Below are 16,256 nucleotides of genomic sequence, written 5' to 3' on the forward strand. Positions count from 1 at the left end.
TAACAATGCATATAACTAATCAAAAATTACATTTTGATATATTTATAATAGGAATTTTGCAAAAAATCTTCATGGAACATGATCTTTACTCAATTTCCTAATGATTTTTGGCATAAAAGAAAAATCAATAATTTTGACCCATACAATGTATTTTTGGCTATTGCTACAAATATACCCCAGCGACTTAAGACTGGTTTTGTGGTCCAGGGTCACATATATATATATATATATATATATATATATATATATATATATATATATATATATGGAGAGTTTATTTCCAAAAACAGATAACCCTGGTTTTTAAAATTTTCAAAATCATGTTTTTTATTGTGTTAGTTAGCTGTATTTTTTTTTTTTTTTTTTACTTAATCAAACTAACCCAACAGCAGTTTGATTGAGATTAATTGGAATGCACAATGAAAAAACATGATTTTTGAAAATTGAGTTATCCATTTTTGTAAAAAACTCTTCATATATATTTGTTATTATATATGAAGAGTTCAGACACAAAAGGCTCTAAGAACGTTTAAGGTCTGTTAGATTTTTTGTCTTTTGTTCATCAAGGCTGCATTTATTTAATCAAAAACAGCTACAACAATAATACTGAGAAATATTACCACAATTAAAAAAAAAACTTAATTATCTTAATTAATCTTAATTAATCAGTTTAATCATTTTTTTTTTGGTGAAAACCATGACACATTTTTTCAGAAAGTTCAAACTTTACTGTCACTTTTGATCAATTTATTGTGTCCTTGCTGAATAAAGGTATCAATTTCTTAAAAAAAAAAAAAAATCTTACTGGCCCCAAACATTTTAAACAGCGGGCCGGACATAGGCATGGGCAAGGTGGGGCTATGCCCCCCTAAATGCTGTGACTGCCCCCCCCAAACGTAAAGGCATGCAAAATTCAGAATTTCATAAAACAAACAAACTAAATTGCCTTATGTTATTTATCTTATTTACACAAAGGCATGCCATTTCTGTCTCTACATGATCACGCGTTTACAATGTCTCCTCAGCGAAAACACGGACAGGATCGCGGACTCCATTCATAAAAACCGACTTTACTATAGCGCGGAATACCACGGAATTCGTCGATTTTTGGATTAATAAATCAAAAGTTGGTCTGTCACTTAATTCAAATCGCGATATGGACTAGTGTCTGTGAAAACTGAAATGCAAAAAGACTGGAAAAAGAATTTAAAAAGACTGATGATGATGGCAATGTAGAGTTTGTAGACCTCTCCACCGTTTGCAAATATCTACACGGGCATAAGAATGCCTTTCCTCAGTTTGTGATTGGAATATCATCTGCATCATGCGAGAGCTCTTTCTCCACTTTGTCTTGTGTTCTTACTCCCTTCCGCTGCACTATTGCTATGAAAGAAAAAGAAATTTAGTTATTCTGGCTCAGGAGAAGGGCATAACCACAGGCCTAGATATGGATGCATTTGTTAGTCTTTTTGCACAGAAAAGCAGACGACTGATGCTTTAATGATTGTTATAAGCCATGCTGTGTACAGAACTAAGAAATAAAAACGACAAAAAATACATAAAAAAATATATAAATAAAGTAAAAGACAAAAAAGAAAGGATAGATAGCTAGACAGACAGACAGACAGACAGACAGACATTTAAAAAGTAAAAATAAAAAAAAAACAAAAAAAAAAACATATAGGCAGCCTCAAAAGGGCACAAGCCAGTGTCCTATTTGTGCCCAAGCCCGGGTAAATGCAGAGGGTAGGGCATCAAACATAAAACCTATAAGACAAATCAAATGGATCAAAGGAGAAGATATGGATAGGTGGACTGATATGATGACAGCATAGTTAGTATAGTTTTCTTTGCATAGATAATTAGAGAAGCTCACCCACACTCGCCCCCCCCAATATTCTACATGCACCCCCTACTGGGGCTGGCTAAATCCGGCCCTGTTAAACAGTAGTGTAGAATAACTTGAAGTGATTATTGGATGACGGCAAAAGTATACTAAATGTATAAAATGACCATGCACAATAATATTGTCCAATAAGATTAAAAAACAAAACTCTAATATTAGCCGACAACAAATGTGGTAATGATATGACAAATGTTTAATAAAAAATTAAGCACATCAAAAAGTATCCCAGCGCAGTAACATCTAATAACATCATCAATGCTGTGTGAGAATCTCATTTTACATCATTTAACATGACGTTGGGCCATATTTAAAGAGTTACATGACAGTGTTGACAGCCGTCAGATTTTTTTTTAACGGAGCTGAAAGACAGATGAAAAGAAAAACAACTCACCGGCTCACCCCCTTCCTCCAATTGACTGTCTCTGAGGTCAGTCGAGGTCACATGTAATCAGCAGACCAAGGGAGCCATCAGGTACATAAACAAGCCGGTGTCAGCCATTCAAAAACAGCCCGCGGCCACTTAAACTCAAACGATGGCTTCCTGTGCCATAAACAGACTGTTTTGAAAGTAAACATTCCTGTTCAACAAAAATTTAACAGCGCCGGCCCTGAAGACTGCTTAAAGGAATCAAAGTTCACCACGCGACACCGAAGACTCCGTCGTCAGGTAGTAAAACGCACAGCCTGTTTTTCAGAGCTGATTTTTCGCCTCAACCTTTAAAACGTTTTCAAATCCAAAGCAAATACACAGGCACTTTAATGGAACGATAGCTGGCAGGGGAAGAACAACAGCGCTAGAAGTGTTTGGATCTCATTGTAAATGGCCAGTTTGATTAGCTGCATTTTGTCATTTCCTTTCTTTTCCTTGTATACCTTAGAAAAGCCGAGTGGAAAACGGGTGGAGAGGAAAAGAGCCGCAGGAATTTCTGCAAAGCTTTCTACTGTTTCTCACGAAGCCCCCAGGAGTCCCGGCGAAGAGTTATTTTACAGTTTAAAGGTAAATGTTCACACAGAGAGGAGGAAAGAGTAACAACCATCTATGGGAGCCTACAAACACACTTTGAGAAGTTTAGCTCTCGCGCTTGGGTTTCTGAGCGATTTCACCTGCCTTCCATTGCGTAATGGTGTGAATTAAACGGGCCAATAGTGGGAGTGCGTTTTTCGTCTAGTTTTATTCTAAAACATTTCCTCCAAGGCTATGTGTACATAATGTAATAGGATTTAATATCTGATATCTGGAACTGTTGCCAGCAACAGAACAAATCAGAGCATAGGAGCAGTTGTGCTAAAAAGCATAAACGGTGTTCTCTGGCAGACCGTAAAGACATTCGAGGACACTCTAACCCTGAAACGTAATGCTGTTACACTGCTTGGACATCTTTATTGCAAAGGAATATTACATGTTTAGATATATTTAGACAATATAAATGGGTAAAATCAACTAGGCTCCAAATTCATTACTTGCATACATGGCTAGAGTTCTGTATACGGCAAAATGAACAAATAACCCCTGCATGTTTGAAACTGAAACAGGGATGCCAAATTTCACCCGGTTCCAAATAATCAAAATATCCAAATCCCAATTTGTGGCCTCAGTGCATATTTATGAGTTCCAAGGAGAAATCAAGGGGAAATCCTAAAAACTTCCCAGATGTCCACAAGATTGTAGTATATGGATTCCACAGAGGTCATCAAATCCCTGTGGCCGGCAACAGTCTCGAGAAAGCCATCTATAGTGAGCCGCGGTCTTCAAACGGGATTGACCACACTCAGGCTGCCACAGTGAGTGTGAACACAGAAAGTTTCCATTTTGTGCTGAATTTTCCCACATGCCAAGAACATGACAGTCTTATGTAAATCATTGGTTTAGGAAAGCTCTGTACCTTCAAGAAATTCTCCTTTGCTTCGGACAGGAGCAAAACACATATGGCAGGACAGAAAACAACATTTTTTTGTCAGTATTATGGGACGGGTTTTGTCGGGACATCGGGATTGTTCTCTGACATGTGCCTCAGAGTCTCTGACAGCCCTGCTGTCCGCTTCAGTTGACCGTGGGTACCTGGTTCAGGCTGTATTCTTTGGCCTTCAGTCTCAGGTTGGCGATACTGTTGGCCATATTCATGCCCTGGGCTGCGTTGTTGGAAGCGCACGATGGAGAATAAGATGCCATGGCGCTGAAAAGAAAGGGTTAGGTTGTCAGAATGAGATTTCACACTTTTCATTATTAATGAGTAATTGAGTACAATGTTTGGGACAAAAATGCAATACTATTCTGGGTTTTTACAACTTTATGTGTATAAACAGCATTTGTGATTTTAAGAAAATAATTTCATATTTTTTAATAATTCATTTAATATTTGAAATAATTTCATATAATTTAATTTGCATCTTCCCTAAAAATGGGGTGACATTTTACTATAAGATTTTATTTGTTAACATTAATGTATTAACTAACATGAACAAACAATGAAATATACATTTATTACACTACTTATTAATCTTTAATCTTCAACAACGTTCATTGTTTGTTCATGTTAGTTCACAGTGCATTTACTAATGTTACCAAACACTTGTGATTTTAATAATGCATTAATAAATACTGAAATTAACATTAACTAAGGTTAATAAATGCTATTTAGAAGTATTGTTTATTATTAGTTTATGTAAACTAATGTAGTTAACTAATAACCCTTAGTTACAAAAATGCTTTTTACACAAGTTGTAAAGCTGTCTAAATCAACCAAATTTATAGATACATATTACTTTTGGAATTTATGCAGGTGGAGTTTGCACAATTTAGCTCCAAGTAAATATTTTGATGGAGAGTTACGTTGATTTATATCTATACTTAGCTTTTATCTAACATTGCAAATATTTGGAGAGTATTTTAAAATAAGGTCCCATTAGTTAAATCCACTAATGCATTAACTAACAATAAGCAATACATTTATCACAGTATTTATTCATTTTTATTTACATTTGTTCAACTGTTCATTAGTTCATGTTGTGAATAGAGCATGGCAATTAAATAATATAACATATAACCTTTTAATACTGCGTTAGTAAATGATCAACTTAACTAACAATAATTAATGCATTGGAAGTATTTTTCATCGCTCATTCTTGTTAACAAATGAAACTTTATTGTAAAGTGTTACCAATTATTGTATACAACTTAACTTTTATAACTTTTGTAACTCAGACTAACATGTTCAATGTTTAAAAATGGTTATATTTTTGCAATGGTGCTATAGCGTCGTTTGTTGATGTACGAACGAACAATGAACAATACATTTATTTCACTATTTATTAATCTTTGTTAATGTTAGTTAATTAAAATACGGTCGTTCATTGTTTGTTCATGTTAGATCCAAACAGGACTTGTGATTTTAATAATGCATTAGTAAATGCTGAAATTACCATTAAGTAAGATTAATAAATGTTAACTAATGTAAAATGTAAAATACTGTAAAATGTGAAGAATATTTTAAACCTTAATTCACAAGTAAATTCCTTTCATTTATATTTTTAGTTAAATGCGGGAAGACAACATTATATTCATGTCACAGATGCTATTCATTGTCAAAAATAATATAAATAACCCAGAATACTCTTATAACTTGCTTTGGTAATGGTAATGCATGCAGACCCATAAAAATTTGATGGCACCTAACCTGTACGATGGTGAGCTGCCCCAGGACAGGTAGTCATTGGGTCTGGGAGCTGGTCGTGGGACAATGGGCTGCTCTACGGCTGTTACTTCTCCTGAGAAAGACTTGAGCAACGAGGCGTTTTTACTGGCCAGCATTGCCCGTTCATTTCGCCGAAACTTAGCCCGCCGATTTTGAAACCACACCTAGAAAATCATGAAAGGTGCTCAGTTTGTAGAATCCCAGCACAATGTAGAACAGCCTTACTATGAGAATACAGCAAGAAGCTAAAATACAGGTACATGCCAATGCTGCATCAAAAAATAACTAACCTGCACTCGAGCTTCAGTGAGGTTGACCCGGCGTGCTAAGTCCTCCCTGACAAAAGCGTCAGGGTAGTGCGTCCTCTCAAACACTCTCTCTAAGGCCTGCAGTTGGCTGCTGTTGAACGTGGTCCTATTCCGCCTCTGTTTACGCTTTTTCTTCTCCTCTGAGTTGAGTTGCTCATCTAGAGGGAAACACATAAGCATGCACACATAGAGATATAAGCATGACATGAATCTTCCATTTTAGTAGGTCTGCACTCATTAAATTGACTTTCAACCTCAAAAAGTGGACGTTACATTCATAGGGTTACGGTTATGTCTAACTAATGAACTAGTTTTTATGGAATTATATTAAATTTATAAACATTTTATGGACAACCGGCTTCATGTAAAGCAGCTGCAGAGAGTTAATACGGATTTTTCCAGTCAAAAGTGATGAACCTTCATAGAACCATATCCCAATCAAAGCTTAAAGAGTAAGCAAGACAACTGATCCTTATTTATTAAAAATATGAACATTTTCTTCTGTGCTATACATTTTCAACACACATTTTAGGTGACCCAGCCTATAATAATATTCTGTTTGAGGTCAATATAGCCCGAGACCCTTATTAAGTTATATTTTATTTTATAGACATTTTTTACTCATGACTTTTCCTCATGATTTCTTTACATCTTTTCAAAAATGTGATTTTGTCTTATCGTTTCTCTGCTGTTTATGAACAATGCCAAAAAAATCTTGGCCTTGTGACATAATTTATGTTATAAGAGAATTTTATCAAATTAAGTAACTGATGCATTCTGAAATATTTTATGTCATCCAGTCTTGCCTTATGATAATCTTATATAAATTATATTATGGCTACAGAAACACAACAGAACATAAAACTATGAAATAATATTTTGTAGAACTAGCTCCTCATCAGCCTAAATGTACTATCGAGTAAAACTACATTTATCAGTTTTCCACTTACATTATTTATGCATAATCTTTGATATATCTACTTTTTTCTTTCTTTCCTTCAAAAACCTATTCTGACGAATTCTAGTAATAAAATGCCAATTATAATGTCTAGGCCTGTTTTGGTCCGGGGGAAAAGCGGATCGCTGCAGACTCACTCACTCCTCCTTGGAAACATCAATCAGTTCTTAAATCGCTCCATAAAACTTTCCAGAGAGGGAGAAAATACCCCAGTGACGAATTGATTCGCCCCAATTCCTCCAAGGCCGTAAACTCAAAGCAAAGTTGAAAGAAGAGGTTATCAATGTCGAGCCCAGAGCATGAACAGCCCCGAACAGAGCAGAACATTTCACAGCTGTGTGCTTAGTAACAACGAAAATCATCTCACTTTAACTATGCGCTTAGGCCTTCACGAGATTTATATTTAGTTATGGTTATTCAGAAGTCATTAATCTTTAAATAATACATCTGAGGTCACATCTAAAATGGTGAGTAAATCGTTCATAATCATACAAATTTGTACATAGGCCTAAATGCTCTCACAGGAGCCTTAAATCGTCTTGCTTTAGACCTAATTTTATTTTTTCGAGGTGCGGAACACATGCGCCAACCTACCTTTTTTATATTTTTATTTATTTATGTACGTTTATTTAGTTACCTTTAATAAATTAATTCAGTTTTGATTAAAAAAGACAGATGTAAAACATGTATGTACAAAAAAATAAAGCCTATCATGTAGCCATAGCGATCAACAAGACTGTAATGGTGGCCTCCGCTAGAGTCTCGTGTTTATAATCATTTTCGTAAATGTTTCAAATTGAAAATTGCGGATATGATGCCTGGCAATATACAGAGTTCATTCTAATAAATTATACGTTCAGTCTTGAAAACGTAGGCGGTCAGATATTTATATCTTTTTAACTATTTGAAATGGGCTAATAATCATGTTATTGACTCATTCATAAAATAGCCTAATTAATTCACTGCAACCTTGGACGACGTCTTTACGTTTTTAAATAGCTCTAGAACATTAAAAAATATCTATAGGGCCTATTTCTTATTATGAATTTTGCAGATCCTAGATCACTTGTTTTGTTGGCTTCACAGAAAAGAAATATATTTTTTAATATAAAAAGGCCTACTGTAAGTCTAGATGCATGACAGCCTGCTGACCTACAGTCAAAAAGGTTTGCGACATCATTTTTTTTTAAATGTTAATTTTTTTTTTTATTTATTCTAACAAACCTTGATATCTCTGAAAACTACATTCGCTATAGCCTACTGTACTATTATTTTACGCATTGTTTAAACAAATTGAGGTACAGTTCGGGATGACTCAGCAACAGTTTTACACACTACAATTAATTATCTTAATTGTTAACTAAACGCATATGGCGCAAATGAAGCAGAACGCAATCGTGTGCTCTTATAGCCGCAGCTCTCTGCAGTATGCTACATTTTACTGATGTCTGTCATTGTCACAAATCTTCTAACGTGACAGTTTTTTGCACTGAAAGATGCTAAACACATCTATTACTATATGTGTTTGTGTAGAGTGTGTACAGGCCTACCAATGAAAGGTTATTAGAATGTGCAATTTAATTGCATTTACTATTGGTTTAACTCATATATTTATTTTACATGCACGACTTTTTAAGTTGAAATTTTTAGCTTTTAAATTAGGAAAAACCATTAACTAGCCTATCATCCTGATACTCAAATGCTATGGATGTTTTTAGTTGTCTATGGAACATGTTTTGCTCACGAACTTACTCTCCTGCTGTGTTGTGTCGCTGCCGCTGGTCAGTCCCGGAGATTCCAGCATACTCCTGCCGGCCTCTCCTGCGCTCTCCTCCGCATGAGCTCCCACCATCTCCCGCGCCTCTTCCAGATCCAACAGGTGGCTGACGGAAAAGTTCTTCTTAGCCTGTAAATGATCCTGATTTGCGGTGATCTGACTCTCCAGTCGGTTAGGTAGCGTGGCTTGTCTGTCCATTACATGAGCATAGCTGGAAGTCATGACGCAAACTGACGAAACCCAAGATATCCTCTACCTATAACCAACATGGGTTAAGTCTTGACCATAAACAATCACTCTATGCTCGACAAACAGATCGATGTTGATGTCTTCATCCGTAGTTCGGTGTCATCCAAAACAGCGTAATTACCAATCTTTTACTTGACAATCATGCAGCTTTATGGAAAAAGGGCATCACCGAAACTCCAATTCAAGAACTCCAAAGTCTCCAAAGTCTTCGCCTTTTGCCCGATGACTCCCTTTTAGTGTCTGTAACGGAGACTTTCCCCTCTCGATCCGAGAGTGAGGGAATGAGTAAACGGGCGAGAAAGGTTTGATGGCACAGATGAACGACTTACGCCCAATAGTAGGAGGTCGGACGAGCTTCTCTCAGCTTCTTTCTCCGGTACTTCAAACGGCACTCACTGGCGCTGAGGGGGGAGCCTGAGAGCAAAATACACGAGCATTTGAAGCCCTGGGGAGGAATGATAGATATACAAGAAGCCCTAATTACGTGGCAATGTTTTTTGTCCGCGTTTCTAACCTTTAACGAAGTCATATCTCTTTCTCCACCCCTAACATCCCACTCTATAATTAACGGGTCGAAATGAGCAATTTCCTCATTCAAATTTGGTCTTTAAATTAAAAAATATAGTCTAATGAAAATTATATAGCTATAGTTTGCTATTATTATCAAAAAAAAAAAAAAAAAAAGCAGTAAATCAATTTTAGTATTTTTGTAGTCACATTCAACGAATGGCGTAACCAACCTTTAGGAAGACATTTTGTTGTCATGTGATTATTTCAATTGTAAACTGTGTCAAAAAGTGTTTTCTGTTTGATTTATTTTTCTTTAAACTAGATTTTAAAAACATTAATATCATCTGTATTGATCATCAGTATTCATCAGTGACCTAAACAGACTTCTGTCTCTTTGCAATGATCTCAATTTCTTTCCATGCTGAATAAAATAGTCACCCTGAATTATATGCTGTTGTCTTGACAAGTATGAATAAAAGGAACAGGGTCTAAATGATGTTAAGCTAACAAGAACACTCAAAATGATCAAAGTTCCACTCTGGCAAGGCTCTTGGATAATATGGGTATCGTGCGTTCTGTATTGGTTTCAGTCCATGATGTGACACTAAAATGTTGTTCTTTTTGAATCGGTTTACAGAGGATGTCGAAGCATTGCGTGCGCTTTTAAAGAGTCTCTCGACAGGAGGGGATCGAGCTCTGAATGTGTCGCAATGACATGAGTTCAGGCTCCAAGCTGCCTCCGTCAGCCTCCTAGGTCTGGGAAAAGAACACTTGATGCCATCAAAGGGGTGCAGATTGAATCCAGATGTGCAGTGCCTCTCTCGTTCTTTCCGTGCATTTAATTAAGGAGCTCGGATTGAGGAGATCTTTCTTCATCATTAGTTTTCCCCCAAGATCCCATTTCTCCCTCGAAGCCCAGCTCGCTGCCCTGTGCCAGCGCGCAGCTTTGCTTTTATTATTATTATTTTACTCTGCCCATAAATCTGCCACATATCGAAACCTTGAATCTTTGTGAAGAATGAAAGTTCTTGCCTCTTTCAGGAACGCAAAACTAGGCCCGTATAGATGAATTTTTTAAATCAGCCTCCGTAACATTTTTTTCTTTATGAGCAAGGTTTAAGAGCAATCTGAATATGGATTTAGAAAAAAAAAATACATTTATGCACTAAAACAAAATTACAGTAATAAAAAGTCAACCTCTATATTTTCCCCGAAGAGTTGGCAATAAAAAGTAAAATTGTAAAATGAACTGGATAAAATAAAAATAATAATCTACCCTGGCTGTGGAACGATGTGAAACTTTAATTGTTTGCATAGGCAAAAAATGACAGCGGTCATTTAGTCATAAATGAACTGTATTAAAATATGATGGGGTTTATATTGAGGACATCAGTTGCCTTGCATTTATTATTGGGAAGGTGTAAAAAATTAAAAAGTCATGTAGGAATCATCAAACTGACAGCAACAATTGATTAGACGATCATTACGGTATTTGATCCGTATTCTAGAAACGGAAAACAAGACAAAACTAATATATTTATAGCCTATTTTATCATTATAAGTTTGTAGCATGTCGTCAACCGCATTAATGCTTGCAGCTTGTAACCCAGAATAATTGGAAAACAAATACAGCTGAATAAAATGAAAAACGCATATTCGAAGCAACCACCATTAATATAGCCTAATTAAAGATATATTTTACACCAAGAGAATTTTTAAAGCAAACAGCAATAGATACATAGGCTACAATTATTGACAATAATAAGTCGTAAAGTAAATAGACTAATGGAACATTTTTTTTTTTATTACTGCCTCAATAATATAGGAATAAAAACATTTCCTTACTTATCTAATACAAAATTTACTCCGAATAGCCTAAATAAAGAAGAATATTTAGCAGTTAAGATAACTCTCTTAAACATTTGGATTATAGGCTACATATTTTTTTTCAACCATAACGCTTAAGGTTATATGTAAATATTAGCCTATATACATTAAAATCGTTTCATTTAAATTAAATTTTAGTTTTCTTATTTTTTCCTCTACTGTCGGCAACACGGGGCACAAAAAGTTTCATAAGCAACTCCGTTTTGTAGCAGCTCTGCACGGATCATTTCTCACATGGATCATATCAAATGTCATCATATCCATCTATAGGATTATGAGGATCAATTGGCGGATCATTTGGATAATTATTATAATCAGACTCGAGGATCCTCTTGTAATTGGGACTCGTGCCGAACTCTTAATAATAATAAATACTGCCTCAGTGCGCGTTACAAACATACATGTGCACACCTTACACAACATTTGTTTGCAGCATCGGGACATATCACATATCACGTTATACTCATAACATAGGCTATGTTTGTCTGACGAGCACAGCAAGGAAAGGGCCAAGGGCCTGAGAACTAACAGTGAGGGTTTATCATAAACAAAATAGATGCACATAAAATTAGTGGAATGCGCCTTTGAAAAAAAAAAAAAATTAGTAAAGCCCACCACTATTTTGTTTTTAGATGTACCTTTCAAATGAAATGCTAAACGTTTGAAATAATACACAAATGACTTGCATTTCAAATTCTGCAGCTGTCCTAACTTAAGTTCTTAACCTAATATACAAAATATAGCTGTCTAACCTTCCCTCACACCGCGCGATAAAACATGTCCAGTAGTTAATGATTTATTGTAATCCAATTATTTTAACCCATTTCGTTTACATACTGTGTCAAAAGCTACAATCTATAACTAATGCGTGGCCAGCGGCGTTAGTGCTCTGTATTTATCTCACAGTCTTTTTACGTCTCATGTTACACACTTTTCCAAGTTGTCTGGAGAGGAACCCCACTAAATTAAAAGCAGATCCAGAGGAATGCTGCTCTATGAAGATGAACTACTGCTAAAACAGGCATGTAGTCTCATTTACACGTCTAAAACGCGCCTTCTTTATTAAGATGATATCTGGAAGGATTATGCCTAATCCTCTTGTAAAAAGTATATTTACACAGGGAATCAAGCAAAGCACCTGCCTTGAAATCTTTTTGTATTTAACTAGAATTTTTTTGAGGATATGAATAAAATATATTTCATTTACGATCTTCTGACTATTAGGCCTGCAAAACGATTAATCGCGATTAATTGCATTCAAAATACAAATTTCTTGACATACTATTTGTGTGTGTACTTTGAATATTTATTATAAACACACACACACACACACACACACACACACACACACACACACACACACACACACACACACACACACACACACACACACACACACACACACACACACACATGTATATATTCTAAAATATTTGTATGCATATATATTTATACTTACTATGTAAATATAAATATGTTAGATAAATCTAACATACATTTTCCTTAATATATACACGTATGTGTATTTATATATACATAATAAATCTACACAGTACACACACATAAACATAAACTTTTATTTTGAATGTGATTAATTATGATTAATCATTTTGCAGTCCTAATATGAATACTATATTTGTGCATTTGCAGTCTATTACTATCTTAGGACAATGTTAAGGGAAATTAAGCTAAAGAAGATTAAGTAAAATTCAAAATTAAAATTAAATCTAAGTATTAAAATAATACATTTTAAAAAGCAAATGAATAAAAAGGCCAAACACTGACGATAGAGGACCGTGTCTAAAATGTTCCTACTACCGGCCAGTAACCACTCAAAAGAAAAATGATATATTTTACGCAGACAACGCCTGATCAAATCCAAAACTTAGGACAAACAACAGATCCCATACAGAGATCAGTCTTACTTGTGCTTTTCTATTCTGACCTCACTGCTGCAATGCAGAGCGATCGGGCCAACATCCCTGACTAAAAAGCACGCAACAATGGTCATTTCCTTCATATTATCCCCTCGGTTGTCTTAGTTCATAATATATTGATCGTTTTGGCCTGGACAGCAGTATTTAAGCACCACCTCTTCACATACCAGAAACCTCCCGGGACTTAAAGCTGTTTGGAAATTAGGCTCATTCTTATATTAACCCTTTGACCCCGCCGGCCGACGGGCTGAAGCTGTAAAGAGGAAGGCCAGAGTGGCTAATTGATGGCCATCGCTGAGGGGAGAGAGCATGAAAAGATAAACAAAATTAAGAGCAGTGATGAATATCACCTCTGAAGGAGCGAGAGGCCAGGAGAAGTAGTCATTTATTAATGGGAAGTGTTAGGCCATTAGCCCGGTTATTGAGTGATGGGCCAATGGCAGGCGTCTATTCCAGGCCCTCCTGGAGAATTGCGATTATAGGCAGCGATAGCAGTAGTGCTGGTCTGCTGCAGCTATTCCCAAACGCAGATGTAAGATGACTGTGCAGATTGCAACGCTAATCCAATTTTCCCTCATTTGTCTATTAAATTCTGATTTTATCAGCAGGCCTGGTTCTGAAATCAGAGTCTGCTTTCCACTCTTGGCATTTGGATGGTTATGGTTTCAGGAGGAAACCATGTAACACAAGCAGATATGTGAGACAGTTGATGTGGATGTGTATATTTGGGAAAGAGAATGCTTATGTGTGCGTTGGAACTTTAAAACAGTCCGTTGACACCCAAGGTCCAGCTTCACAGAGCTGCCTATTAATATCTAATAAAGTTTCCTGAAAACGAAACGGCCATTAGTCAAAATATGAGGAATTTCTCTGTGCCAGACTGTGTTGGCACAAAAAGGGGCTTTGATGGAAAACACATGGGCTGCAAAAGATGGAGGGGGCCCATCAATGAAAATATGATAATTGTGTTTCTAAGACTGAATACATTACTAGGATGTCAAGACAAAAGACAAATTCAGGCCAAATCCAAAAAGTCATATTTCTTTCCAAAACGATGCCTGAGGACAAATGTCAAATCAATTTGTGACGGCACATTGAGAAGAAGCAAATATGGGATATTAGCGAAGAAAGACTGTATTATTTCATTATTTGGGATTGACAAGATTCAAAGATTGAAAACTGTGGAAAAAAAAAACATGTTATATTTAGCATCAGCTTTAGCTTTGTAGAAGTGACAATACTGGGTGGAACAGACTCACTGCCGTTTAAAATTTCTGGAATGAGAATATATATCTTTAATGTAATTTTTTCTTGCGATTGCAAAACTGAATTTTTCAGAAACGGAAACATTCATTTCGGTCTTCAGTTTCACATGATCCTTCAAAAGTTTGGTTCATTTGGTTCATTTGGTCCTGGTCCGCTTAGCGTTCACACTGGCCTTTTTAACGGCGAACCTAAAGATACCAAACCTAAAGGCGTAGTGATAACTTCACAACCTAAATTGGTTGGGTTGAATGACCTATAGAGGGTTTTCCTGAACACGGAAGTCACGCCTGACTCTTAACCAGAAGAATGCTTTGCATTTTCGGTCTCCAGTGTTTCTAGTCAAAGTAGCATATATTCCGAGCTGTTAATCTAATGTTAAACCTATGTTTTTAAAAAGCATTTGGCTCTATAGCGCCATCACTTTGCAATGTTGCAATGACCGTCATTTGCCAGTGCCTCACAGATCGGAACAGAAGAGCATCCAATATGACGTTAGAATTTGTAATGGCGGCGCTCATCGTTTACTAAAGAAAAAGGTCTATATCTATAATGTGGGATCTCAGTTGTTATAATGTCTGACTGTATGACAGTAAATATGTGTTACAAATGGGTGCGCGCAAGAAAACTTGTTCGTAGTTTTACATTATCAACATATAAACGTTCAGTGACTGCGAGCTGCATTACACGCAGGGCTGAAAAGTTGACTATCATGAAAATATACAAAAAGTGGCAATACCGGCGTATTTAAGAAGAATGGTGTAAGCAGCACTACACACCCACATAAAAAACAGCGGTCCCACCAGTGTTTATTATAGCAAAGGCAACATATCAGATGAATATGATTGACGGGAGCGCTGGAGATTATGTGGATAACAGAAACCTCATGACATGAAAATTTAATCGCAATGGCCATTAATCGGCTGTCCATGAACATGTCAAACTAATGTTCAAAGACTACAGATTTTAGCCTAGGATTATAGGAATCTTTTAGGATTTTCAAAATTTGTCTCAGATGGCCAAATCGTGGCCAAAATCGCACTGTGTGTGCCCGGCTTAAGTCGAATGTACCTAATGCTACCTAAAATTCTAAAGACCGCTGACTCTGCTGAAAAAAACAGCTAAACCAGCTGGTTGGCTAGTCTTAGCTGGTTTAAGCTGAAAGTACCTGCTGTCCCCCAGACCACCCTTTCAAGAGGAATCGAGTATGGTTTGCTGGTGCGCACCCGAGTTCGGAAGACAGCGTTCTGTTCGACGTCAGTTGAACCCGGCTGCGCACCAAAAGTGCTTGGTGAAAAAAACAGCTAAAACCAGCCAAGGCTGGTTGGCTGGTTTTAGCTGGACAACCAGCCTGGTTTTAGCTGATTATAGCTGGTCAGCAGGCTGGTTTTAGAGGGGTTTTGGCTGCTTTTCCAGCCTGGCCAGGCTGGTCTTAGCTGGTCAGGCTGGGAGACCAGCTAAAACCAGCTACTTCCAGCTTAAACCAGCTAAGACCAGCCTACCAGCCTGGGAGTGTGAAGCACTAACAGAGTTCCTTTTAATCTAACCAAACATGACAAGTGTGAACACAATATGCTGATTTGCTGCTCATGAAACATTTCTTATTATTATCATTGTTGAAAACAGTTGTGCCGCTTTAGTTCACCTCCAAAACAAAAATGTACAGATAATTTACTAACCCCCTTGTCATACAAGATGTTCTTGTCTTTCTTTCTTCAGTCGTAAACTGAAAACATTTCAGCAATTTTCTCCATAATGGACTTCTATGG

The 16,256-nt window shown here is 36.5% G+C and overlaps 1 protein-coding gene across 1 annotated transcript; it reads right to left on the reverse strand.

Annotated features, from left to right (window-relative positions):
- Window positions 1-3,262: 3,262 nt before the first annotated feature.
- Window positions 3,263-9,381, reverse strand: prrx1a (paired related homeobox 1a). Its single transcript, XM_073849769.1, has 4 exons — window positions 8,617-9,381; window positions 5,889-6,064; window positions 5,581-5,762; window positions 3,263-4,080 (listed from the first exon to the last, which is right to left on the reverse strand). Exons 1-4 carry the CDS (start codon window positions 8,861-8,863, stop codon window positions 3,948-3,950), a joined length of 738 nt encoding a protein of 245 aa, XP_073705870.1. The 5' UTR covers window positions 8,864-9,381; the 3' UTR covers window positions 3,263-3,947.
- Window positions 9,382-16,256: the final 6,875 nt, after the last annotated feature.

The sequence above is a fragment of the Garra rufa genome, chromosome 10, assembly GCF_049309525.1.
Source record: "Garra rufa chromosome 10, GarRuf1.0, whole genome shotgun sequence".
NCBI lineage: Eukaryota > Metazoa > Chordata > Actinopteri > Cypriniformes > Cyprinidae > Garra > Garra rufa.

Excerpts from the sequence above, each read along its gene's own strand:
- prrx1a (XM_073849769.1), bottom strand. The coding sequence starts at position 8,863 with ATGACTTCCAGCTATGCTCATGTAATGGACAGACAAGCCACGCTACCT. Across the intron at positions 6,065-8,616 it reads CGACACAACACAGCAGGAGA|ATGAGCAACTCAACTCAGAG; the intron begins GTAAGTTCGTGA and ends GTTTCCCTCTAG. Across the intron at positions 4,081-5,580 it reads GGCAGCTCACCATCGTACAG|CGCCATGGCATCTTATTCTC; the intron begins GTTAGGTGCCAT and ends CTTTCTTTTCAG.